This window comes from Phycodurus eques, chromosome 16 (genome assembly GCF_024500275.1).
Source record: "Phycodurus eques isolate BA_2022a chromosome 16, UOR_Pequ_1.1, whole genome shotgun sequence".
Classification (NCBI taxonomy): domain Eukaryota; kingdom Metazoa; phylum Chordata; class Actinopteri; order Syngnathiformes; family Syngnathidae; genus Phycodurus; species Phycodurus eques.
Window position 1 is genome coordinate 9,046,311 of NC_084540.1, and position 25,747 is coordinate 9,072,057.

The 25,747-nt window shown below is 41.0% G+C and overlaps 1 protein-coding gene and 1 long non-coding RNA gene across 2 annotated transcripts; both read left to right on the forward strand.

Moving 5' to 3' along the window:
• Positions 1-7,517: 7,517 nt before the first annotated feature.
• Positions 7,518-10,853, forward strand: LOC133415249 (uncharacterized). Its single transcript, XR_009770105.1, has 3 exons — positions 7,518-7,609; positions 7,847-7,973; positions 10,151-10,853. It is a non-coding gene; the product is annotated as an uncharacterized LOC133415249 (long non-coding RNA).
• A 1,974-nt stretch (positions 10,854-12,827) lies between these two features.
• On the forward strand, positions 12,828-22,940 carry rtbdn (retbindin). The gene is made up of 6 exons (XM_061701159.1): positions 12,828-13,049; positions 14,550-14,711; positions 14,799-14,898; positions 18,382-18,510; positions 19,315-19,411; positions 21,927-22,940. The coding sequence occupies exons 2-6, from the start codon at positions 14,552-14,554 to the stop codon at positions 22,278-22,280; spliced, it is 840 nt and encodes a 279-aa protein (XP_061557143.1). The 5' UTR covers positions 12,828-13,049; positions 14,550-14,551; the 3' UTR covers positions 22,281-22,940.
• The last annotated feature ends 2,807 nt before the right edge of the window (positions 22,941-25,747 follow it).

Here is a 25,747-nt window from a genome sequence, read left to right on the forward strand (position 1 = left end):
ACTTGTTAATGGAGAAAAAATGCAAATTGTCAGCCAATACAAATATCTTGGTTAATAATAGATTCACAGCTTCCCTTTAAAGGCCATATTGACAAATTGTGTAAAAATATCAAATTAAACCTCGCAAATTTTCGTGCAATTTGAAATGAAATGTCAACTGAAGCCGCAGAAATTTACTTACATTCAATGATTCGTAGTCACTTTAACTATTGCATAACCAGTTGGTCCCAGGCTGGTCAGAATGCAAAAAAAAACATTGGAAGTTTTGTACAAACAAGTAATTAAAGTGATGGATAAAAAACCAAGGCACTATCATCACTGTGCAATTTAAAAAAAATACAGTCTTTTAAATTGGGACAGTCTTCACATATTTGGAGATTTAAATTTGATTTATAAAGTACTGCATGATTTGGCTCCAGCTCCTCTGGCTGAGTTCATCAGCCAAAGAAACAGCTCTGAGCGTGTCACTCGAGGCTCTGTCAGAGGTGACTGTCTCATTCCTCTGCGCAGGAGCACTTTCAGTAAGTCAGCCTGGTCAGTGAGGAGCGCTGGTGAGTGGAACTCAGTACCTGATGAGGTTAAACTGCTTACAACATTCAAGGCCTTCACAAAAAAACTGAAAATGTGGCTAGTTAACACCTATAGCTGCCAACACTAAAATACAAGTATGTTATGATGTGTTTTTTTTTGTTATGATCAAATGATTTGTGGTTTTATTCTCTCTTAATAGTATGGTAAGTATTTGATTATGTATCCTGTATTATATTGTCTTGAAGATGTATTTTACTGCTTTTTTACATCATGGCCAGGGGACTGCAGATGAAAACGAGCCTTCTGGCTAATTCTGGCTTTTTTAACCATGTGTATTTCATGTGTTTTATGAAATTGCATTGTCCCCTTTGAAATAAACTTATTTAAAAAATAAAAAAAGCAGCACATCGACTGTCCTACCAGGGAAAATATCATTTTGGACCACTGCTATACTACGCTAAAAAACGCATACCGTGCCAAACCTCGTGCAGCACTGGGCTCGTCTGATCACTGCTTAATTCACTTAATACCGACATACAGGCAATAACTTAAATGCGCGAAGCCTACAGTGAAAACAGTGAAAAAGTGGACCAATGAAGCAAAGATGGAACTTCATAGCTGCTTAGACTGCACAGACTGGAGTGTCTTTGAAAATTCAGCTGGCAGCCTGGATGAATATACGGAAACTGTCACATCCTATATAAGTTTCTGTGAAGAGGTGTGTGTGTACCAACAAAGTCATTTCGCACATTCAACAACAAGTCGTGGTTCACTGCCAAACCTAAGCAGCTTCGCCAAGCTAAGGAGCACGCATATCAAAGCGGGGACAGGGCCCTGTATAATTGAGCTAGAAACCAGACTAAAGAAATTAACATTGCAAAGAGGAACTATGCAGCAAAGTTGGAAAAACAGTTTAGCGCTAACGACTCTAAATCAGTCTGGCATGCATTCCAATCGCTGACAAATTACAAGCGATGGTCTCCCCAAGCTGAGAACAATAGCACACTAGCCAACGACTTGAATACCTTCGACTGCAGATTTGAAAAGGACACTTTCACACCCCACACCCACCCAGCCGCACCACCGACCACTATCAAACCACCAACTTCTGCGTTAACCATCCGCGAACACGATGTGAGACGCATCTTCAAACAACAAAAGATTAACAAAGCGGTGGACTTCAGCTCAGCGTTCAACACCATCATCCCTGAACTCCTTCCCTCCAAGATTCTCCAGCTCAGCGTCTCACCTGCCATCTGCCAGTGGATTTACAGCTTCCTGACGGGCAGGACACAGCAGGTGAGGCCACCTCATCCACACGCAGCATCAGCACTAGGGCGCCTCAAGATTGTGTCCTCTCTCCGCTGCTCTTCTCTCTCTACACGAACGACTGCAGCTCAATGCACCCAGCTGTCAAACACCTGAAGTTTGCAGATGACACCACTATCATCAGCCTCATCAAGGACAGTGATGACTCTGCATATCGACAGGGAGTGGAGTGGCTGGAGCGGCTGGAGCTGTGGTGCGGCCGACACAACGTGGAGCTGAACACGCTCAAGACTGTAGAGATGATCGTGGACTTCAGGAGGCATCCTTCGCCACAACTGCCCCTCACGCTGTCCAGCTGCCTTGTGTCAACTGTCGAGACCTTCAACTTCCTGGGAATTACAGTCTCTCAGGACCTGAAGTGGTGATCAACATCAACTCCGTCCTCAAAAAGGTCCAGCAGAAGATGTACTTCCTGCGGCTTCTGAGAAAGCATGGCCTGCCACAGGAGCTGCTGAGGCAGTTCTACATGGCGGTCATCGAATCAGTCCTGTGTTCTTCCATCACAGTCTGGTTTGGTGCTGCTACAAAAAAGGGCAAACTCCAACTGCAACGGACAATCAAAACTACTGAAAGGATTGTCGGTCCCTCTCTACCCACCGTTGATGACTTGCGCGCTGCCAGAACTAAGACAAGAGAATGCAAAATCCTCTCTGACCCTCCACTTCCCAGTCACCATCTCTTCCAGCTACCGATCAATGCAAACTAGAACTAGCAGACATTCCAACAGCTTTTTACCCCTTGCAATTAACTTCTTAAACACCTAACCTACAATTCCATTGCAACATGCTGGTAATTTTTTGTCTTTTTGTCTTGAGTTTGTTGTCACATTTCTGTCGGGCCAATTATATATTACTCGTGCACTCACTGTAGTAATCTCACCACGCTGCACTATTTGCATATCTGTTGTTGACCAATACTGGCCACTCATTCCAGAGTAGCATCTGCTCCATTTGTACACTGACTGAGGAGTATCTGCAACATTTGCACAATCAACATTGTCCCAGAGTATCGTGCTACTTGCTTGAAGTCTCGGCACACTTTGCACAATGATCATTGTACCGGACTATTGCAATATTAGTCATTTGAAATGCTCTAAGTGCTGGAGGACTCTGCATCTTTTTGCACAATTGTCAAAAAAAATAAAATTATTTACCGGCATTACCAAATAACTAGCAACCCTTTATTGCTCAGTGACTGTTTTTCGCAATGTCTTTATGTCTCAAAAGTGTTCTCTGTCAATGTGTCTGTTTTCGTACTAGAGCGGCTCTAATTACTGGAGACAAATTCCTTGTGTTTTTTGAACATACTTGGCAAATAAAGATGATTCTGATTCTAATTCTGAACACTTTAAGGACAATGTTGCTCAACATACAATTGCAAGGAATTTAGGGATTTCATCCTCTACGGTCCATAATATCATCAAAAGGTTCAGAGAATCTGAAGAAATCACTGCATGTAAGCGGCAAGGCCGAAAACCAACAGTGAATGCGCAGTGTCCATCGATCCCTCAGGCGGCATTGCATCAAAAACCGACATCAATGTGTAAAGGATATCACCACATGGGCTCAGGAACACTTCAGAAAACCAATGTCAGTAAATACAGTTCGGCGCTACATCTGTAAGTGCAACGTGAAACTCTCCTATGCAAAGCAAAACCCATTTATCAACAACACCCAGAAACGCTGCCAGCTTCTCTGGGCCCGAGCTCATCTCAGATGGACTGATGAAAAGTGGAAAAGTGTTCTGTGGTCCGACGAGTCCTCATTTCAAATTGTTTTGGGAAATTGTGGACGTCGTGTCCTCCTGGCCAAAGAGGAAAAGAACCACCCGGACTGTTATGGACGCAAAGTTCAAAAGCCAGCATCTGTGATGGTATGGGGCTGTGTTAGTGCTAATGGCATGGGTAACTTACACATCTGTGAAGGCACCATTAATGCTGAAAGGTACATACAGGTTTTGGAGAAACATGCTGCCATCCAAGCAACGTCTTTTTCATGGACGCCCCTGCTTTTTTCAGCAAGACAATACCAAACCACATTGTGCACGTGTTACAACAGCGTGGCTTCGTAGTAAAAGAGTGTGGGTACTAGACTGGCCTTCCTGCAGTCCAGACCTGTCTCCCATTGAAAATGTGTGGCACATTATGAAACGTAAAATACGACAACGGGTACCCCGGACTGTTGAACAGCTGAAGTTGTACATCAAGCAAGAATGGGAAAGAATTCCACCCACAAAGCTTAAACAATTAGTGTCCTCAGTTCCCAAACGTTTATTGGATGTTGTTAAAAGAAAAGCTGATGTAACACAGTGGTAAACATGACCCTGTACCAGCTTTTTTGGAATGTGTTACAGCCATAAAATTCAAAGTTAATAATTATTTGTTAAAAACAATAAAGTTTATCAGTTTGAACATTAAATATCTTGTGTTTGTAGTGTATTCGATTAAATATAGGTTGACCATGATATGCAAATCATTGTATTCTGTTTTTATTTATGTTTAACACAACGTCCCAACTTCATTAGAATTGGGGTTGTACATACATTCAATGTTTGAAGGTACCGTACGTGCTGAAAACATGCAAAGACTGAGAACAGTTTAGTACTGAACTGTTGAGCTTTCGCATTAAACAGTTTTTCAACATCTCTGTTTTTAAGATGGGGCTACAAAAGGGCCAGATGATGCAACCAGGCCCATAAGTTGGCCCTCCCCCACTATTTAAGTGCTGAGTGCCGCCTGTGGCTATTTGGTGTGCATGCGAGTTACTGAGTCACAATAGTTTATCCCATTTGCAGTTAAGATATGCCTACAACCCGAAATGTGTCTTCCCTGTGTATTATTTGTTAGTTGTTATTTGGGCTACAGTGTCTCTGTTGTGGTGACCCACGTTTGGTGTACAGAACAGCCAATGGCGTATTGGACACCCCCAATGCTGGTCTCTGACGCCCACTAGCTGCTTCTAGCTTGTCATCACAACAGAGACACTTCATGGAAAGGTAACTGTTTATAACATCCACTAGCCTGCAAGCTAACAAGCTCTCTCAATCGCTGCTTAGTCATCCAATACATAAGCACCTCGCTCGATGGTGTTGTGTGGGTCCCCACGTTTTAGGCAAAGCTAATTGTTTATTGAAAATGGCGACACACATTTTTCTGCCTGTAGGTGACTCACTTGACCCATAACATGCCAACAAAGGTATTTGGTTGACAGGTGATGAGCTCTTTTCCAGTGCCTTCAGCAGACACGACACACAGTCTTGCAGCTCAAGGGCCTATTTTTCATGATTTTAGAGCTTATTTTATCTACATGGTGATTTTTTTTAATTCATTGAAAAATTGGCAGGCTTGTTAAAAACACTTCTCTGTGGTGTGTCAAATTTACAATTTTATTTGCTCCTTTACAGTACCTAAACACTTAACACTAAATTAACGAGTCTGTATGCTGATTATATTAAGCTTCAGTTTGTCCATTATAGAATTTGATATGGCTTTATTGTATTATACTGTATCTTTTTAACATGTGTCTTTCCAGTTTAAAGATACCTATGGTGCCCCCCAATATAGCCAGGAACTGGATCATTTTGTCTTAATTATATATATTTATTTACAATGTTAAAAGGCTCAGCAAATATACAGCATTAGAACAGCTAATTTACAGCCACTGTGCCATGTGAGGCGGCATGGTGGAAGACTGGTTAGAGCGTCTGCCTCACAGTTCTGAGGACTGGGGTTCAATCCCCGGCCCCGCCTGTGTGGAGTTTGCATGTTCTCCCCATGCCTGCGTGGGTTTTCTCCCGGCACTCCGGTTTTCTCCCACATCCCAAAAACATGCATGGTAAGTTAATTGAAGACTCTAAATTGCCCGTAGGTGTGAATATGAGTGCAAATGGTTGTTTGTTTAAATGTGCCCTGCTGGCGACCGGTTCAGGGTGTACCCCGCCTCCTGCCTGACGATAGCTGGGATAGGCTCCAGCGCTCCCGTGACGCTTGTGAGGATAAGCGGCTCGGATAATGGATGGATGGATGGATGTGCCATGTGAGCTCAGCAGATGTGTCACGGAGAACTATTCAATTGAACTTAATTGTTTAAAAATATTTATCTATTGACTACAAATATTGTATCTTTGTTCATCTATCAATGCCAGCGACGTATAGTGACAGGCAGAACAATTAAATGCTCTTACACTAAATAGCAGAAGGTAAAAATTACCTGCATATGTATTCATCATTACGTTTTTGTTTGGTGGCATGCCATGAGCCTTTCCTTATGTAAAATATGTGCCTTGGTGCAACAAGGGTTGGGAATCCCTGCATTAGAAAATGATTAGTTAGCAGTCCAGTCAATAAAAATGTCTCGTTCCTCATGTGGACCATGCCTCATTGTTTTTTTTTTTTTTTTTTTTTTTTGAAGTGGGCAATTGTTTTGCCCGCTTCAAAATTCATGGGAAGTAAAGGTCAATTATTTTATGTAAACAGGTGCATTTGTATGCAGATCAAAAATATTTCAAGTAAACACTGCAGAGCTTTTTTCTTCTTATTATTATTATTTTTTACCTGAATAGACTGTAAGGCTTCTTTGTTTTTAAGTGTTTTTAAGCAGGCCCTTTCAAGCATGAAGGTATTTTGTTCCCTCCTATGAATGGCATCAGTCGATTTGCGAAGGAACAGATTGATACACAGTAGCGAGGATACAGAAAAACAAAAACAAAAAAAGACAGCTTTTGTTGTCTTACTCATTCTTTGCCAAAGCAGTAGGGGGAGAAAACAGTCAATAAAGAGACACAGAGAACAAAGGCCAAAATGTTCTGAGTGAAGAGGAGCCTGGGAGCCTGGGGCCTAAGCATGTGCGTGTGTGCGTATGTGTGCGTGCGTGTGCATGCGTGTGTGTGTGTGTGTGCGTCTGTGTGTACTAGTGTTTTAGTCTTTTGCATGAATGGTAATTGGATGCAGCCTCAAAACAGACTTGGCAAGAACAACCAATAGAGCTTCAAACACAAAGATACACACAACTAAGCCTATTACAATGAAGCAAAGAATCCTGCAAGAGTACACAACAGCACTGCCAACGGGACTGACTGCTGTTGCTTTGTGTTCTGTAGATATTACCTGCACTGACCTCTTCCAAATGTCATTTTGGCCAAGTGATATGTTTTTCAAAGGTGCTTAAGCTGATTTAAAAATAATTTTGTCATGCTAACCCTATTCATATTGACTTCTTATTTGAGCAGAGGAAACTAAATCGACGATAGAGAAGCCTTAAGATGTAAAATCAGAAAGACAGCAATACCATATACAGAAGTAAGTGTTAAAAAGGGGACATAATGTGAAAACTTTCTTTCTTGACTTTCTAAAGTGCTTTAAACAAATTGTTGGGTCTCTGGAGTGCCTGCCCACAGTCGAAATAAAACAACCAAGTCCATTTTTTGTTATCTGCCTACTTCTGAAAATATTTGACAGTGAGCCTTGGTGCACTGCTGCCCACTGTTATGCAACAGTAGGGGTTATCTACATGGGAATCACCCTCCACACCAAGGGGGTGGATAAATTGTTCTTCTACATAGTAATCGTGCAATGACATCATCATGCACGACAAACATGGCATTGTTAATTAGCAACTTTTAGCAACAAATAGACCAGCCTTAGGGAACATTCCCTGAAACTTAGTTGGAAACACTGGTGGTGGCTTCCCACAAGCATCATTCATTTGCAGTCTGGACATGGATGGGTAAAACACTACATCACAGCCAAAAGGTAAGCAGAGGATCCCTATGTTGGATGGAAATATTTGTATGAGGCTAGCCAACAGCATTTGACTATGATAAGTGGCACATACTTGATTATTTGATACTTAATATTGAAATATTAAGAGGGTCACTCGGATTGAGCTTTGTTGTAGTTTGTTGGAGAGTCACTGCTGAAAGTCAGCAGCCTGTTGCAGAAGCTTTGATTCACTTACTCCACTTTCTCTTCTTACTTTTTTTCACCAAGATGTATCTTCAGAGAATATTGACGCTGTCATCCCAGAGGAGATATGGAGAGGGACGGGAGCCACTGTTAATGGGAAGAAAATTGAGAGCGAGCTGTTCCTTCCATTGATTATTATTGGGAATGTGAGGTAACTTGCCATCACACGAACTAACGGATGTTTAAAAAAAAAATTCACATTCAACCGTCAGCTGCAGTAGCAAATACGAGTGACGTTATGCACACTGTGATCGCGAAATTACAATTTCAACATCCCAGCACCCTCATGCTGGTCAGTGGAGACTTCAATCATGTTCTTCTCTCTCATCTACTAACAACACAACATGCCAACCAGGATGCTGTGAGACATCATCAGGGGTCGCACAGGAAATTATCCAATTTCACTTAATTGGTCAGAAAATCTTTATTTATTAATTACACCTATATCTTTGTTTATGCATCTATCCATGCCAGCCATGTATAGTGACAAAACAATGAAATGTTCAGTACACCTGTGTATCCACCGGTTGCCATTCATACAACAAAATAATATTCCTGGGAATGTATCAGCTTAGTGCTCAATTAAACAGGCCCAGATTTCACACTGACTCAGTACATTTGTGATTAAATTGAGACAAGAAGATGATTTCAGTATTTTTGTTTGGTGGTGTTGCCGTGACATTTTTCGTATGTAAAATGGGTCCCTGGGCTCAATCTAGTGCTCAAAAACACCGGTGTAGACTGTGCATTAAGAGTGAATCAACTCCTGGACCTCCCGTGTGCCAATGTGAAGCTGTACTGTAGTTCTGCTGCTGTTCTTTTCTCTGGCCACAACTTGATACACTTTAAAAACACCGCTGGTGAAACAGCAGGTGGCCAACATAAGGACCATTCATACTCCTTTGCAACAAATCGTGATCTTTTCTTTTTGTCTAAAACAAAATGTTATTGCAAATGCTCTGAAATCAACGTTACAGTTTTAATTATGAATTCTACTGGTTCCTTGCATGCAATAGTGCAATCTAACCACTGGGAGGAGAACTTGAACAATTTACCGGTAAATACTTTTAGTTTCCATCGGCAGCCATCTGTTTTCGCTTGCTATGCAGTGTGATCTTAATATTTGATGTGTATGTTGAAGTTTGCTTTTAATCCTAAAGATTCCGTTCATGTGTTGACAATTCTAGTATTAGTTTAAGTACAGCAGAAACAGAGCAATAAATCTTAGGAGGCGGTAGAAGTATATCAAAAAGGGTACCTCATGACTTGACAATATCTCGTCCTTAAATAAGTGCTCCTCATGTGAGATTGTGAGCATCTCTTGTGTAGACCCCCTTCAGGTCACCCCAGAGACTGGTTATTCCAAAAAATTTACTGTATCTTCTTCTGTGAAGCATTTGGACCATTATTAGATAAGTAGATGGACAGACTTTACAGTTTAAAAAAAAAAAAAAAAAAAAAAGATTACTATAATTTTGGCTTCAGTGTTTCACTGTTGATAGGTGACAGTGTTTCAGTGTTGACTGGTAACATTTTCAAGCGAAAAAATGAAATACAATAAAAAAATGAAATATACGTATATAAATAATAACTTTTAAATAAATAGCTTTTCAACAGCTCGATTCTTTTAACGGCTTGTGAGCTGCCTGTCACCCACCTAATCACTACATATCATGAGTGTGGATGTGATTGGTTAATTCTAGCTGTTGAGTTGATTATTGATTGTTAATCAGACAATTTCTAGATTTACTCAACAAGTTTTTTTCATCAAACCATCCTCCCGTCCATTTTTTAGCGCATTTCGTGTTCACGGTCATGGGTGGGCTGGAACTTATGTCGGCTGACTTTGAGCAGGAGGCAGGGAACACACTGGACTGGTCGGGTATCATCACAGGGCACATAGACAACACCTAGGTTTTAAACGTATGTTTTTGGAATGTGGGAGGAAACAGGAGTATCCAGAGAAAACCTAAACGAGCACAGGATGCATCCGCCACACAGAAAGATTTGAGCTGAGAGTCGAACGCAGGACCAGGCTTTGACCTATGGGCAGTTGGTCTGTTATGTGTACATCACTTTTAAAACTTTTAAAGAACTTAAAGCACCGCAGCAGCACATAATATACTGTGGAACAACAAGAAAGTTTGATATAGGAATTTTGTGGTCTCCCAACTCGTTTTTCTTCAGAATGGCACAGACTTCCAGATACAGTATGTCCTCCACTTCCACCTTTTTTTTTTAATTCCAGATAATTGCCACTGTGGAGAATAGGTCAGTGGAATGTATCAGAGAAATTCCAAATGATTGCTATGAATGTCTGTCATTCAGTGAGTCAACAAAGATGGATGGCACCGTTTGCTCGCCGAGGACCAGCCGGAGGCTCCAAGACAGGCCGTGATCCAACTCTGTTAAATGAGAACGACAGCAAGGATACACAGGGAGCAGTGATGGCCCGCTTTCTCCTCCCTCTCTCTGTTCCCTGAATAGCTCTGACACAAAGGATATCGTTATTTCTCCTCTAATTACCAGATGGTGAACTGTTTGTCTGTCCCCCACTCCTCTGCTCTCACCCCCAGAAATCAAGTCCTCTGTGATGCTGACCCTGTGCAGTTATGAAACAGTCTGCTGGGCCAGAGTGATCCCTCTTTTCTGATTCCATTTCTACCACTAACACCTATGAGATCAACTGTAAAGCACTTCTCCCCTGAGACCACTCAGTGTTGTCTAATCTCATTAGGCTGGAGCAGGATTGGACTGATCATTTTCATGTTAGTCTATGACAGGGAACGTAATCATCATAGCATGACATGGTTAAAGGAACTAAATTTAATGCAAAATTCACAAAGCAGGGTGCCCACATAACAATTTGTAACATCTGTTTAATCAGTATTTAGATTTAAAACGTGAATGACCATCAAATATGATGAGGAAAGAATCGTGAAACAAATAATGTGCTTCCTACTCTAATAGTGTGCGGGGCACTCTAGATCAGTGCTTCTCAAAGTGTGGTACGAGTACCACTGGTGGTAATTGGTCTTCCTCTGGTGGTACGCAAAGGAATCATGGGATTAATGTTGAAATTGGCCATAATGTTACTGCTGCTTCAACCTTTTTTTTTTTTTTTTTTTTAATCCGGTACAGTACATTTGTTAAGTACAGTTAGTTCCATTTAACATTTAATTTCGAAACATTTGCATATAATTATTGAAAAGTTTGTTTTTAAACCTTTATTTAGGTAATTTTTCAATGAAACTTTTGTATGCAATACATATTGATTAAATGATTATTTAGTTTAGTTAGTTTTGTTTTATTTTCCTATTCAGTGCAGTGTAAATCTTCAAACTATACATAATGTTATGGTGTGGCTTATAGTAATAGTACAAATCATTTTCAGGAATACAACCGTTGCCTTGTTTTTGATGAATTCTTGGGTGTAATATGCTACTGCATTTTAATGTTGGCCATTATGGTGGTACTTGCAGAGCCAAGTATGAGTATCAAGACCAAGATGGACCAAAACTGTGTTGTTGTTTTTTTTATTGTGATGAATGACTTCTGAGACAAGTTATACAAACATTTAACACAACTAGTTGCTCCTCTTTCAACAGTGCAAGCTTCAGGTTGTGTGTGCTGACAGCACAAAGATTTGTATCGGAAATATTGAACGGGTTTGCGATTGTTGATTTCAACTGTTTTCCATGCAAAATTATTCTTAACACACACCACAGGACAATCAATCAAGATAACACTTTCGGGTTGACTAATCGGGGGGGATGCTCAAATTTTGCCAATTAGCGGTATGCGTGTACCTCACTTTATTTCGAAAATCCTTGGAGTACCAAGGTCTCTTAACTGTATTTTAACCTATGGAATGTTTACTCCTGACAAAACAACTTTTCCCATCTTTTATACATTACCATCACTTGCCAGTTAATTGCTGTATATCACCAATTTTGTGTAACAAGCTATATCTATATTTGTAAAAAAACCTCTTGTGAAAGATTTCTGGAAATGCTCTGCCCCTTTGCACTCATATTTTAGGGTGTTGTGTTCATTTAATGGCTGCTCTTGCTGAGCTTTTCTTGCCCTTACTCAGTTTTGGTGCTAAATTCAATCAGGTTCAAGGCATGTCATCAGTTTCCCAATCTTTGGTTTTAGGCGGGGTATGTAGGCCACAAGACGCTCTCCATCTGCTCCTCTGTGGCCAAAAGCTTTAGGAGGGCACTGTAGGAAAGAGAGCTGCACCAGGGATTACAATGACACACCGGGTCCAAGTGGAGGTGAGATTAAAACCCACGAGCATTAATACACACATGCAGTGGAAAAACAAAGTATGATTTCCACATATTTCCATTCATGCCACATTTGAGGAATAAGGCAATAAGGATGTTTAAATTGTGTTTTCTCAAAATGGAAAGGATAACCAAGTTATCTTTTCGGGGGAATTACACCTTTAGACTGCATTGCAGTGTTGGCAAGGTTACAGCTTTGCTGATCACCAATGTACATCCCCAGGCATCTAGCTGTTTATTTGGGCTCAGGTGGTAAAAATAATCCCATCCTGTTCAATAGGTTTAGGTGAACTCTGGTGCTAGCCGGAAGGGTTTTGCGACATGTCGCATCCTGGCGGTGAGGTCACTTTGTTTAGTTCAGCCGAGATTTGTGCTGTCAGTCCTCAGATCAACATCCAGTATTAAATCTGATATACCTCCTCTAACCTTGTCATGTGGAAAAAGCCATGACCTCAGTGTTTATGTGTGTGGACAGAAAGATTAGAAGACCAGTGTGACTCAGCGCCACATGATGCGAATGATCCCAACGGGGTCTGGTTTGGTCTTGAAATCAATTTGAGAAATCTAATTGCATTGTCTCGGACGAAGTGGTGCAGAAATTACACTGTCAACGGGGGGATTTAGCAAACGTCTTCACTGGGAGATTAACAGGGCGGGAGCAGAGAGACAGAGAGAGAGAGAAAGAGAGAGGGAGAGGGGGAGAGAGAGAGAGAGAGGGAGAGAGAGAAAGAGAGAGCATAGAAGAGGATGGCAGGGGGTGTGTGTTGCCAAAGGGACGGGAGTAAAATGTCCTTCATATAAACCAGACATAAACGAGCAGCAGCCCCAGCCGGCACGAGAGCGAGTGACAGGAGCCTCTTTCTCAGGAAACCGTTTGTGTGAGGAAAAAACATTTGGAAGTAATCCAGTGGAGAATATTTTCCGACAAACAGCAGGTAAGCATATCTAAGTCATTTCATAAATAATAATTGATTTGAGGAAATACTTGTTGCTCTCACAACAAGAAAGATCAGGAGAAGATTTTGTGCCTCAGTTGATACCTTAAAAGAGAGAGAGAAAAAACAACACGACAGTCTTAAAAAAAAATTCTACAATTATAAACTTAGTGGTATGTTTGAATATCTATCTAATGCATCCAATTTCAACAAAGGGCTAACATAGTTTATTTTCATTGTTGTCTTGAAAAGTAGCTGATTTAGGGTGATAGTTTTTCAAAACATTGTGGTTCATAATAAATATGACTGTAGTTGTTGCAACTGTCCACCTTGTAGTGGAGTCATAGCATTAATTAGTATAATATTACTAGGGGGAAAAACACTTGCCCAAATTAATTTAATGTATCCGACAACCACATTATTTTAAATCCGTCCACTCGTAATTCTTCATGTGCTTTTTGACCGTATATCTCTGTGGGTCAGACCCATCCTGAGGCCATGCAGCCAGCCGATTTGTTTAATTCGTGTTCTGCAGCCTACACATGGGTGCAGCAGCTTGTCAGATTACACGACTACGCATGTCATCCATCTGAGCACGGTGTCTCAGTCCCACCTAATTAGGCTCACCCTGCTATTAGGTCACCACATGCAGAGCGCACAGTCTGCGGGGCGTCTCAGTCACTCTTACTGGGTGGACAACAGGGACAGCCTCGAGAGAAATTGATGATACAATTATTTCAACTATTGGCCAGAGAGAGAATAAAATGCATTACAGTGAACCCCCGTTCATGACGAGGCATTTGCTCCAGACCAAGACGTAATAGGTGAAAATTTACGATACAAAGAGGCTATATATAGGCCATATATAAACATTTTTGTAATAGTTTTACCCTTCCCACACATTTGAACTTATTAAAAGACCCTTTTCAAACTATAGTATTCCTAAGATTCTGTTCTTTCTTTCTGGCTCACAAAGTTCTTCAAATAAGAGGCACAGCATGCTTGTGTCCAACTGCTTATTTTGTTGTTCCCAGTTAAAGGTTACTTTGTAGCTGACACATAAAGCAAACGAGAGTTTTATATATATATATATATATATATATATATATATATATATATATTGAGACACCAAAACATTCAACCAAACCACGTAATTTCAAAAGCGAAAGTCCGCTTTCTTAATGCTAGGAGACATATATTCTCTCTGCTCTGTGGGAACAGCGAATATTACTTCCGGTCAGTTGGACTTGGGGACCTTCTCTGCCTCTTCTTCTTGCTGTTAATTACACTGGAGCTCTTCCAGTAGACGTCAGAGATACTACACTGATGGCGCTCAACTCTAAATGTTGATTTGGCTGTATACTTCTAAAATGCTGAAAAATCTGTGATATAGCAGGAGTACGAATGATGAACCGCAATATGTTGCGGTTCACTGTAAATGCATTTGAATGGGTTGAGCGCATGCTACTCTCCAATTCACTAAACTCCTTGTGGTTATAGACATGATCATCCTCTTGCTCGCTCGTCTGTTGATATGCGCCTACTGGACAACTGCGCTAATTATTGGAGTCAGCTCAGATGGGCTGTGTCTTCAAGATGGAAAGCACAAGGCCACGCCCAGCCCAGAGCCTCACCTGAGGGAGTGTAGGCTCTATGCCGACAGTGAGTGCTTGGGTCATTAGAAACACTGCAAGTGAGACGACAATGGCACCTTGACTGACAGATGGCTGTGTGTCCTCTGTTTGACAGATAGTTGCTGCACACAGGAAGACATCCAGGACATCTCCCATTCTTTTTCTGCCAACAATCAGAATGAACCGTGGGACAAGTGTGGGCCACTAAATCCTGCGTAAGACTTCAACATTGATCTAATACACAACCAAAATATTATGCATCAGGACTTGGCTAGAACACCTGCCAACCTCCCAAATGTGGGTGAGAATTTCAGCTGTGGCGGATAGCACAGCCACTCCCACTAGTCACTTTGGAGGGTTGTATTTTGATCTGAAAAAATGTATGTCAGCACCTCCCCTCCCACTCCCCACTGTTGATGAATGTACTTCGGTTGGGGGAAAAACAACAACATATATATACAGTACTATAATAAATTGTGTTTTGTTAAAATGCTGAGTGGCTATTAACTCTGGGAAACCAGTAGCCACAGTGGTTGGTGACCAAAAAAAGTTAATGTCATGCCTTGTACTGTATATAATGTAATTTATATGAAAACAAATATAAATTGAAAACCAGCGAAACTCTTATTGACTGATCTATTTTCAAAAAAATTCACTAAACCGTACAAGACAATAAATAATTTACAAGATGAAAATTTTTTTAATTAGAATGAATTTGTATTTTTTTTTGGGGGGGGGGGGGGTAACAGAACAACATAATTGTATTTCTCTCTAGCCAAATAACTTGCAAATGGTTGTTTTTCTAAAGGTCTATGTGCCCTGCGATTGGCTAGCAACCAGTCCAGGGTGAACCCCGCCTTTGTCCCAAAGTCAGCTGGGATAGGCTCCAGCTCCCCTGTAACCCTATAAAGGATAAACAGTGTAGAAAATGGATGGATGGTAGGAATGTAACAATATTTATGATACCGCGATATCGCAAAATTAAAAGTGCCTCGATATCGTCGTGGTCTTGTCTCAATATAAAATAATAAGCCGTTGTGTTTAAAATTTAGTTTGGGGCTGGCTATACGTAGCTATACCGCTTAGCCAGGCTGCTACCACCAGAATCCAGCGCTCCACTTCCTCATTAAGAGTATAAATGCATCCGAATGGATGCGTAACCCATGTGACCATGTGGGTACATCACAAAAAATACACTCAATGGCTGACTGGCCCGCGTGACAAAAGGCTGCGTTGGGAGGTAGGCAGAAACCCCTCGGGTACCTCCCAAGGCTACAGTGTAGTCACTATGCCGGTCTGAGCGTCGCGTCGCAATTGATTGGGCCTTGTTGTTCGCGCCGGCCTCCGTCCCGGAAATCGCTGACCAACGGGCCGGCATCGGCTAGTAGTGGACCTCCACTTCGCGAAGCCGTATCCCGGCCGGCACTGGGAAGCCCAACTAGCCCCACTTCGCTCCGAGCCAGTGCTGTCAACGTAACAAACACGTGTACGCTCACAAGTGGGTCTTCTACATGGAGGCAGCCAATCAGAGGAAAGGGGGAGGTCTTCGCCAAATATGGACAAAGTACATACAAAACTGGGTCAAACAGAAGTAGCTCTCAGAGCGGCTTTTTCTGGACACTCGTATGACAAAACTGAAGTGTTTTTTGAATGAAATTGATACTTTTATACTAAGTCCATGTTAGAGAGTCACTCTATAGAGGTCTTAACAAATTATGGTACCATATGAGTCAAATATGGGACCATATGAGTCAAGGTTTTCTGTAAAATGTTTTGCTCCGACCAACCAATCAGAGGATGGAAAAATGCTGACAGTGTCAAGGGTCAGCTCGCTAGCCATGTGGCCAAATTTATAATCAGATTTGTTCAAGGAACAGTCCGATTACTAATTTGAAATTGCAGCACGTAGAGGCTGAAGTCCGATTGGACAATACAAATCTAACATAAATGTAATACCAGAGGTGGGTAGAGTAGCCAAATATTGTACTCAACTAAGAGTGCTGTTGTTTTAGAATAATATGACTCAAGTAAAAGTAAAAAGTAGTCATCCAAATATTTACTTGAGTAAGAGTAAGAAATTACTCAATAAAAAAACTACTCAAGTAAAGAGTAATTTGTAACCAGATTTTTTTTTTTTTTTCAGAGCATGAACATCAAATTAAAAAACATAATATATGGGAGTCGACACACACCTGCCACAATTTAAATTGCATGCATTGGGCCCTACAGAAAAATTCCTCCATTCTTTTCTCTGTACCGCTTATCCTCACAAGGGTAACGTGCTGGAGCCTATCCCAGCTATCTTCGGGAAAGAGGCGGGGTACACCCTGAACTGGTTGCCAGCCAACCGCTGGGCACATATAAACAAACAACCATACGCACACACATTCACACCTAAGGGCCATTTAGGGTCTTCAATCAACCTACCATGCATATTTTTGGGATGTGGGAGAAAACCGGAGTGCCCGGAGAAAACCCACGCAGGCACGGAGAGAACATGCAAACTCCACACAGGCAGTGCCGGGGATTGAACCCCGGTCCTCAGAACTGTGAGGCTGACGCTCGTCCACCGTGCCGCCCCTACAGAAAAATTATTTGCTTTATTCACTTAAATGACTTCATGAAAAAGCTGATTGTGCTAATTTTGCCACATCCACTGCCAAAACAACAGCAAAAACATCTACAACTTACCACAAGGTGTTTTCTCAAGTTAGAAGTGGGCTGAAAAATCCAAGTTTGGGCAGTTACAATTTAAGAGCTGCATGACAAAGCTGTTTTTTTTTTGAGTTTGTAAAGAAAACACAGTTGTGAGTTTGTTTCTCTCCCCCGCCCCAAATTGAGTCATTTTAATTGGCTCGCGAAGGCTACGTGTGTGGTCATGTAACTGCTTTGTGTCGTCTGATTGCTGAATTGGAGTCAAATGACATGAGTGTTCACGTTTGATAAGCGCAACGGGTGCACTATGCGGAAGTCGAAGATGGAGTCTAAAAAAAGACGCGCAGACACATGAATGGATAAATGAAAGTAGCGAATGGCATGTCGATCATTGTAACGGAGTAAAAGTATTGATCCTTCTTCACATAAATACTCAAGTAAAATTAAAAAGTACTCTGACAAGTGCATTTTATCGATTATGTTACTTGAGTAAATGTAACGGAGTAAATGTATCGCTTTACCACCCACCTCTGTGTAAAACATAATGGAAGCAATGCAGCCAAGAGAAAGGATTCAAAATGAAGAGACTATTAGACTGTTGGGAATAAATCAGTCCACTTTAATGGAACAAATATTAGCATTTAGGCTGGACATGTAGGTGTTTCCGATAATGTTTAGGCCAGCAGAGAAAGCCTTGCTGAACCTGACCGATCACCACTGTCGCCACTATCCATCCATCCATTTACAACACCGCTTATCCTGTTTAGGGTCGCGGGGTGCTGGAACCTATCCCACCTGACCCCGGGCGAAAGGCGGACTACACCCTGAACTGGTTGCCAGTCAGTCGCAGGGCACATATAGACACAGACAACCATTCGCACTCACATTCACACCACCACCGAGTGGGAACTGAACCCACGCTGCCCGCACCAAAGTCAGGCGCGTGTACCCACTGCACCATCAGTGACCACTGTCGCCACGAAAGAAAACTAATGCATCTCAAGACATGACATGAGCAACGACTGTCCCCTTTTTCTCCTTAGGTGTGAAGGCTTCCTGAAGCGTGTGTCATGTTTCTACAGCTGCTCCCCAGATGCCGCCCGCTGGCCTCATCCCCATCGCCACTCTTACATCCAGGCTGTGCCTCTCTGCTACAGCTTCTGCCACGACTGGTGAGACTGCCAAGCGCATCACTGAGCTCGCCAAAATCAAAATGAGTGCTTGTCTTGACTCAACCCTGGAGATTTGCAACCAGTGTACCAACAGCCCTAAACCGTGATATCAGAGGTTGGAAAATGAAGCTGACGAAAAAAATAAATAAATAAATGCTTATACCCAAAAATAACACACATATTTTTTTAAATTCAACCCAAAACTGTCTGGCAGGTAACACTATGAAGTTTAGCCTGTACCCATTTTGTGTGATATCTCATTAAACCCTAACAGGCAAGAGAGAATTTACTTTTTTCAAGAGCCCTATTGGTCAAATGATTGACACCTTATCGGTCACGTCTTCTGTCTCTGATAGACTCTTCTTCCTTGGGTGCAGTGGTTTCTTAAAAATCTAATTAGTGGATGGGTCCAGAGGGGGAGTACTTTTTTTTTTAACAGATCATTTTACTAATGTATTGCTGTTAGGTTTACCGTATACTGACAGTAATATGACAAAAAGTGATTTTTTTTTTTATACTGCAAACTTCCGCTTTAACCCATCCCTGAGGAGCTGTGGGCAGCTGCTGTGTCATGCCCAGTGATCAGACATTCTCTGAAACAATCTTCAGATACATTGAAAATATACATCCATACTTTATGCTGTAAGCAGTATTGTGACAAAAAACAGGACAATATGGGTGCCTCAGAACAAAGGTCTTTAATTAAGTTGTACGATGGCAACAAGCTAAAAATGTATTGGAAATGTAAGTTTTTTACACACGATAGCATTAGTATGAATTATTGTACACATTTTTTTTCTGCAGGTTTGATGCCTGCAGAACAGACCTGACATGTGCTCGTAATTGGGCCATAGACCCAAGAGGACGCAACTGCACTGGAACCTGTGTTCAGTATCAGCAGGTATGCAAGTGTGTGTGTGCACGTGTGTTTCCGTGTGTGCCGGGAATCACACTGTTGAACCAAACATTTGGTGTATGTCAAAATGAGATGAAGGCAAAAGGTGACATTTTGAAGGGTCTACCTATGGTCAGAATAAAATCCACTAATAGCTAATAAAATCGAAATGGAGCTTGAAAAAGTATTTTAAGTTCAACATACAACAGCTTATCTGTCTTGATAAGACTCAAAGAAAGATGTGCCTGCTTTGAACAATTTGGTCACAAACATGAATTTTACTTCAGAATTTTAACATTTGACAGTAAACCCAATAAATCCACAGGCACAGTGTTGGTTAAAAATGCACAGCAGTTTTACACTGATTGGCCATTTGCACATAACCAATGAGCTTCAATTCAAGGGCTGTATTTCAATTCTGCATCAATAAATATGACAAAACACAGCTTTGCTTTGTTTGTTTGTTTATTGTGATGGGTGTAGTTTGCAACATAGTTCTGTACTGCATCTTATAAGCTATTTATAATATTTTGATTACATAGTTTGGCTACAAGATGAGAGGACCAAAAGGCTTTAATAAAGCTATTCTAATGGATACCAATAGCTACAGTGTGTGGTCATAATGTTGTGGCTGATATGGAATAGTCTGTATGATTGAGGTGCTCCACATATTTCTTTTTACGTGCTGTATGTCAAAAGACAATTCTTCAAAATTGCAAATAACTGAACTTTTGCCATTTCTACCACCTAAAAGTCCCCCCCCCCCCTCATTTTGTACACAAAAAAAGGTCCAGTGTAAGATTTGGGATGGAGAAGGGCAGAAGTGAATAAGCAAAATATGTCAAGGACAGGGTAGAGCCCCGGGAAATTTGTGCTTGCACTGAATAAGCTTTGGCAGCAAACGATGTGTCCCCAGGGAAGGACACGTTTGTGTGTATGTGTGTCAGGCATGTTACACAGTGAAAGAGCTGACATCCTTTTTGTCCTTCAAACATGATGAATATATTACAGCTTTTTGCCCTCTGAACACCTTGTGTGCCTTAATCTTAATCCCCCAACAGACGAAAGGAAGAAGACGTCTAGGTGCAAACAGGAAGAATAAGCGAGGTACACAAATTAGGATTTTGGCAAGAGAAGGAAAGTAACACACTGGAGACATAAAGGGGAAGTTGTGTGGAAAAGGGAGCAAATGGGCTGCAGTACACAGTGGCTTGGCAGTACATCTTAATTGCTGGTTATTAGGAAGTCACTAGAGAGAGAAAGGCAGCTCATACGCACACATACACAGCGTGCGCACGTGCGCGCGTGCGTGCTTGTGTGTGTGTGTGTGTGTGTGTGCGCGCGCGCGTGTGTGTGTGAGTGTGTGTGAGGAAGATTTCCCAATCATTTTAACTTCTTCTCAAGAGTGTAGAGTTTTTGACAGTCAACCCTGTATTTCTTTGATGAAATTCTGCGTTTGTATTTTTTCAATACAGTCTCTGGAAAAGTGGGATACCATAAACATAAATCATGCACATTGCTGTTCCATGAGCATGTTCACGTTATGCAGCAAAACTCCATGGTATGTCCTGCCACTTTACGCACTTGGTGGACATTCCACGGATGTACTGCATTGAACATATTTTCAACAAACAGGCTTCTTTCTTATTTTTCAACCACATGCAGTAAGTAATACTGAAGATAGAATGTGAACACACCCTCTCTTAAAATTCCAGGTTTGTGTTATATAAACAAATGATACATTTCCCAAAATTATCTAATTTAATTGATGAAATAATAAGAAATCTCTTACAACTGTGCAAATACTGAAACAAGTACTTTTTTGAAGCACATTTTGCTTTAATGAGAACATTCACTCATGTTGGTAGGAATCTATTAACATGGCACATCTTAATTTGACAATATTAGCCCACTCCTTTTTGCCAAGGCACTCAAAATATGTCAAATTGCGAGGGCATCTCTTTCCCCCAGCTTCCTTCAGGTACCCTCACAGATTTAGGTCTTGGCGCTACTGGAATAATCAAAACTTTTCTTTGATTTGTATTTATATTACTACTTTCTATAGCCATTTTAATTTTTTTAAAATACACACATTTCCTACATATTAGAATGTATCAATTGTACAAAATGGTTTCAGAAAACAGGAGGCAATAAAAGATGTTGCAAGTAATCATGCTCGATGTGTTCATCTTTGTGAGGCCTGACAGAATCATCACTGCATCATAAAGATGATGAGGAGGATAAATGCTTCAAGGTAGTAGAGTTTCAATGTATGACCTTTTTATAATCTACCATAATTTGCAATGGCAAAAAACCTCCTACAACACCTGGCAGAGGGTGCCCAATTACAAAAAAACGGTTTAACCCGCCTCCGCGCAGAATTACACCACGCACCAACGTCTGATTTAAGCAGTACATGAAAAGAGCCCTTGATGGGTGGTCGAGTAGTCCAGAGACCCAATTATTTTTATATAAGTAATTAAGAAGTAATTAAGTAAAATCTGGATATATTTTTGCTCAGATGTATCAACATGGCAGAGATCTGTGTGAAGGCCTGTGGGGTGACGCCTTCGTGACTGTTGAAGATGCATCTGAGGAGGCTGGAGGTGCTGGAGCAAATGGCAGCCCCGGCGGTGGTCACCCTTGTGGCTGCCTGACCCTCAGTCCCTCTGACAAGGATGTGATCTCTGCCCTCCGGGCCCACCAGGGCGACCCGGAGGAGCTGGATACCACCAAGACTGGGCTGCCTCCGTATCCGTCTCCTTGCCAGACCAAGCTGCCCCCACAGACGGGGAGCGGAAGGAAGGGGAACTCTGTCCTGCGCAAGCGTTCAGTCATATTGGACGACGGGGAGGGGAGTGGAAGTGGCTTGTAGAGAATCATATTCAGTAAATGTATTTAGAAATAATTGTCTAGCTCTTATTAAACATGTATTGAAGTGGAGTTTTACCTCATTCCTTTCGCTAACTTTTCCAGCTGTCGTTATCATACTTCTAGCATGATGAGATGACATTTCATGAATGTTGCTTATGAAATATTAACTGCATGGATGTTTTGTCTCCAAATTACAAGGCAGTTTTTGCAAAGTGCATCATGAACTTTGACATTAGGAACTAGAATGACAATACAATAACAATGACATCTGTTTGAATCTGTGCTCAAGTCAGTTTTCCCAAGCAAGTTCTTGTTGTGATACCATATTGTGGAGTGTGCGTGTCATGAAGTATTTTAAAGAGAAAAGGTTCACAGCAAGTAAGGGTTATAATGCATGTAAGTGTTTGGGATGGGAAGGGTGTGGTATGATAATGACACTGGAAAGGTATGCTTTGTACCTGGAGGAACGTTTATTCAGAAATAAAATCTGCTCAGAAGTTATAGACTAAATCCACAGAGAGTGCGACATAGTGAATGTTTCTATTCTGATTATATTATATAGCGCCATTTTGCGGTAAGATTAGATGTAAATGTTTTTTAAAGGGAAAGTCTTTGTGTGGTTATCGTCATGTTCTCAATAAAGAAAACCTTCTATTCGTCATCCTGTAGTACATATTTGGAATAGGCTTAATGTTTCAACTTAGTTTTGATTTTTAAAATACACTACAATTCCCATGAAAAATAAATAAATAAAACGTTTGAAGCATTTTGACAAGAACAACATGGCATCACCTGTGATAAATTGAGCGACATCAACTATGGCAAATCCCTTGTGCAGTATCTTAACTTGATTCTTAATTTTCCTTGTCCATAATACAAAGTTTTGTGCATACCTTGTCAGTGCACACTTGCAATTACCGGTAGTTAAATTTATTCAGGTGCTGTCTGTTTGAATACAATGGACAGTACCTGAGTAAACATTATTGTGTTTGTATGATCTAGTAGGATTTATTAATTTGGTTCCTTCCGTTCCATGGCCCAAACTGGCATATAAGATATCTAATTGTTGAACGGTATCAGTCAGTTACGTAGAGTTGAGTAAAAATTCATTACAAGGGACTGTCTGCCTTTAAGGTATGCCGGTACTATAATGGCTTCCAACCAGGCCGAAAGATAGACAACAACATTATTTTAACAGTGCTGCGCAGATCAGCCAGCCAGGGTGCTATCATCCGAATCCCACAGGTATGTTGTAATTTTTTTTAAATACTTTTCAAGTTATTATAATATTCCTACTCTGCACCATGTGGCCTTAGTGAAGGGAATTCAGAGCAGCCTCTGTAAGGTCAGATTTGACTCAGCTGAAAATGAAGAGAACTTTCGTATTTCAGGAGCAGAATGACCCAGAGCATACATGAAAAGATTGGCGTCTTCTGGAGTAGATAACTGAATTTGGAAGCCCTGGGCAGCCAGCTAAAGCCCTGACCTGAATTTAAATGGCCAAACTGTGGAGTGACCTAAAGAGAGATGGAACAGAGCGATTCATTCACAACCTAATAGGATTGGAATGCTTTTGCAAGAAAAAGTGGGCCAATAGGACCACATCAAAATGTGAGTAGTTTGAAGGTGTGCACAATTGCGCAACCACTTTTTATGTTGTTTATCTTTAATGTGAAAAAAAAAATGTTTACTCCAAAATTATTTATTGGCATTTGTCGCCATTAGGGCATTTCAGAATGTTTGTAAACAGTAGGCGCCAGGATAGTTCTGGGTGGCAGAACGCAAGTGATGATTGCTGACCAGAACCGAAAAGATGACAAAAACTTGTTTTGAGAAAAGTTAGCTAAGCAACTAACAATCACAATACTGTAATTACTTCAGGATAATTTAGTTAAATAGAAAATATTTATTTGTTTGCTGGTTTCACTTTTGGAATGCACCCTTCTCCTTAAGAGCCTTTCCCTGCTAGAGGGACGTGTCCACCAACTAGAGCAGAATAGTTTGGTAACTATTTAAGTGGTGGGCACACCTAATAGCATAGGTTGTAGCCGACCTACTAGTCCTGTTAGCATCAGCTCTGAGTAGTTAGCGAACCTGATGTGAGTCTGTTTAGACGCATAACAGATTCCCTCCTTTAGCTAGTCCCATTCCTTCTCGGCCTACTGGCACTCTCGCGTTAGTCGTAAGTGACTCCATCACTTGTAACGTTAAGTTTAAAACCCCAGCCACTGTAATGTGTATCCCTGGGGACAGAGCATCCAACTTTGAAACTAACATTAGGGACCTCGCACGCACCAGGCCGACGCAACAGTGTGTGGCTAACAACACTAAGATACTCAGATATAGTTTGACATGTCGGCTCCAATGATACAAGGATGAGGCAATCAGGGATTACAAAGAGGAACATATCTTGGATTTATAATCTTCCCTGAAAGATGAGTCAGAATCGAGTAATTGTCTCTGGCCCATTGCCTACGAGAGGCAATGATGAGAGGTATAGCAGATTATTCTCACTTAACCATCGGCTGGCAAGCTTTTGTAGCGAACAGGGACTGCAGTATGTAGATGATTGCCCTCTTTCTGGGGCAAACTGGACTGGCTCAGGAAGGACGGACTTCGTCAGAATGGGGTAGGTGCCATCACTCTTTCTTTGTATATAGATTACTGTTTGAGCCTTCCATGACAGCTCACATTACAGCAGGCCGGGACAGTGGTGATTAGTGAGTCTGTAAGGTTAAGGTTTACTAGCGCTATGCTAGACTCTCAAAGCACACACAGTTCTTTATGTAGAACAGGTCGTCATACTGTCTATTCTCATCCACTAACCACGAATGCAGACTGATCTGCTTTCGACTGAGGTAGTACTGTGTGATGAGTTTAAGCATTTTATTGACTACAAGTCATCAAATAACTACTGGATCCGTGCTGTATCAGCCACTCGAAAAACAATATGGAGTACAGATGAATAAATATTATTAATATTACTACTAGAAATACTGTGAGGGAAAATAGGACTGATCAGCCCACTTTAATGAAAATCAATCTTATGAATATGACCGTAATTTATCATGTATTACGCCTACCATGTATAATACGCACCCCCAAAGTTGACTTAAAAATTCTGGAAAACCCTTCTACCTATGTATAATGCATTTTTACAATTCATGATTTTGCTTCTACCCATATGATCAAAACATGAAGTATTATCTATATTTTTTTTCAAACAATTATTCTGAAATTAAGTACTTTATTTGAACATGTAATACTTTCAATTTTTTTACTTGATACTTGATGAAATGCACAGCCCTACTTTTATTTAGTAAATGAGAAAACACACAGTTGTGCTCATATGTTTGATTAACCAGGCAGAATTTGTAAATGGGTACAATTCTATAAAGAAAACATGAAGGGCCAGCCGAAACACATTATTTTTATTTTGCTGAGATTCAAATTAAACTGTCAAGCATT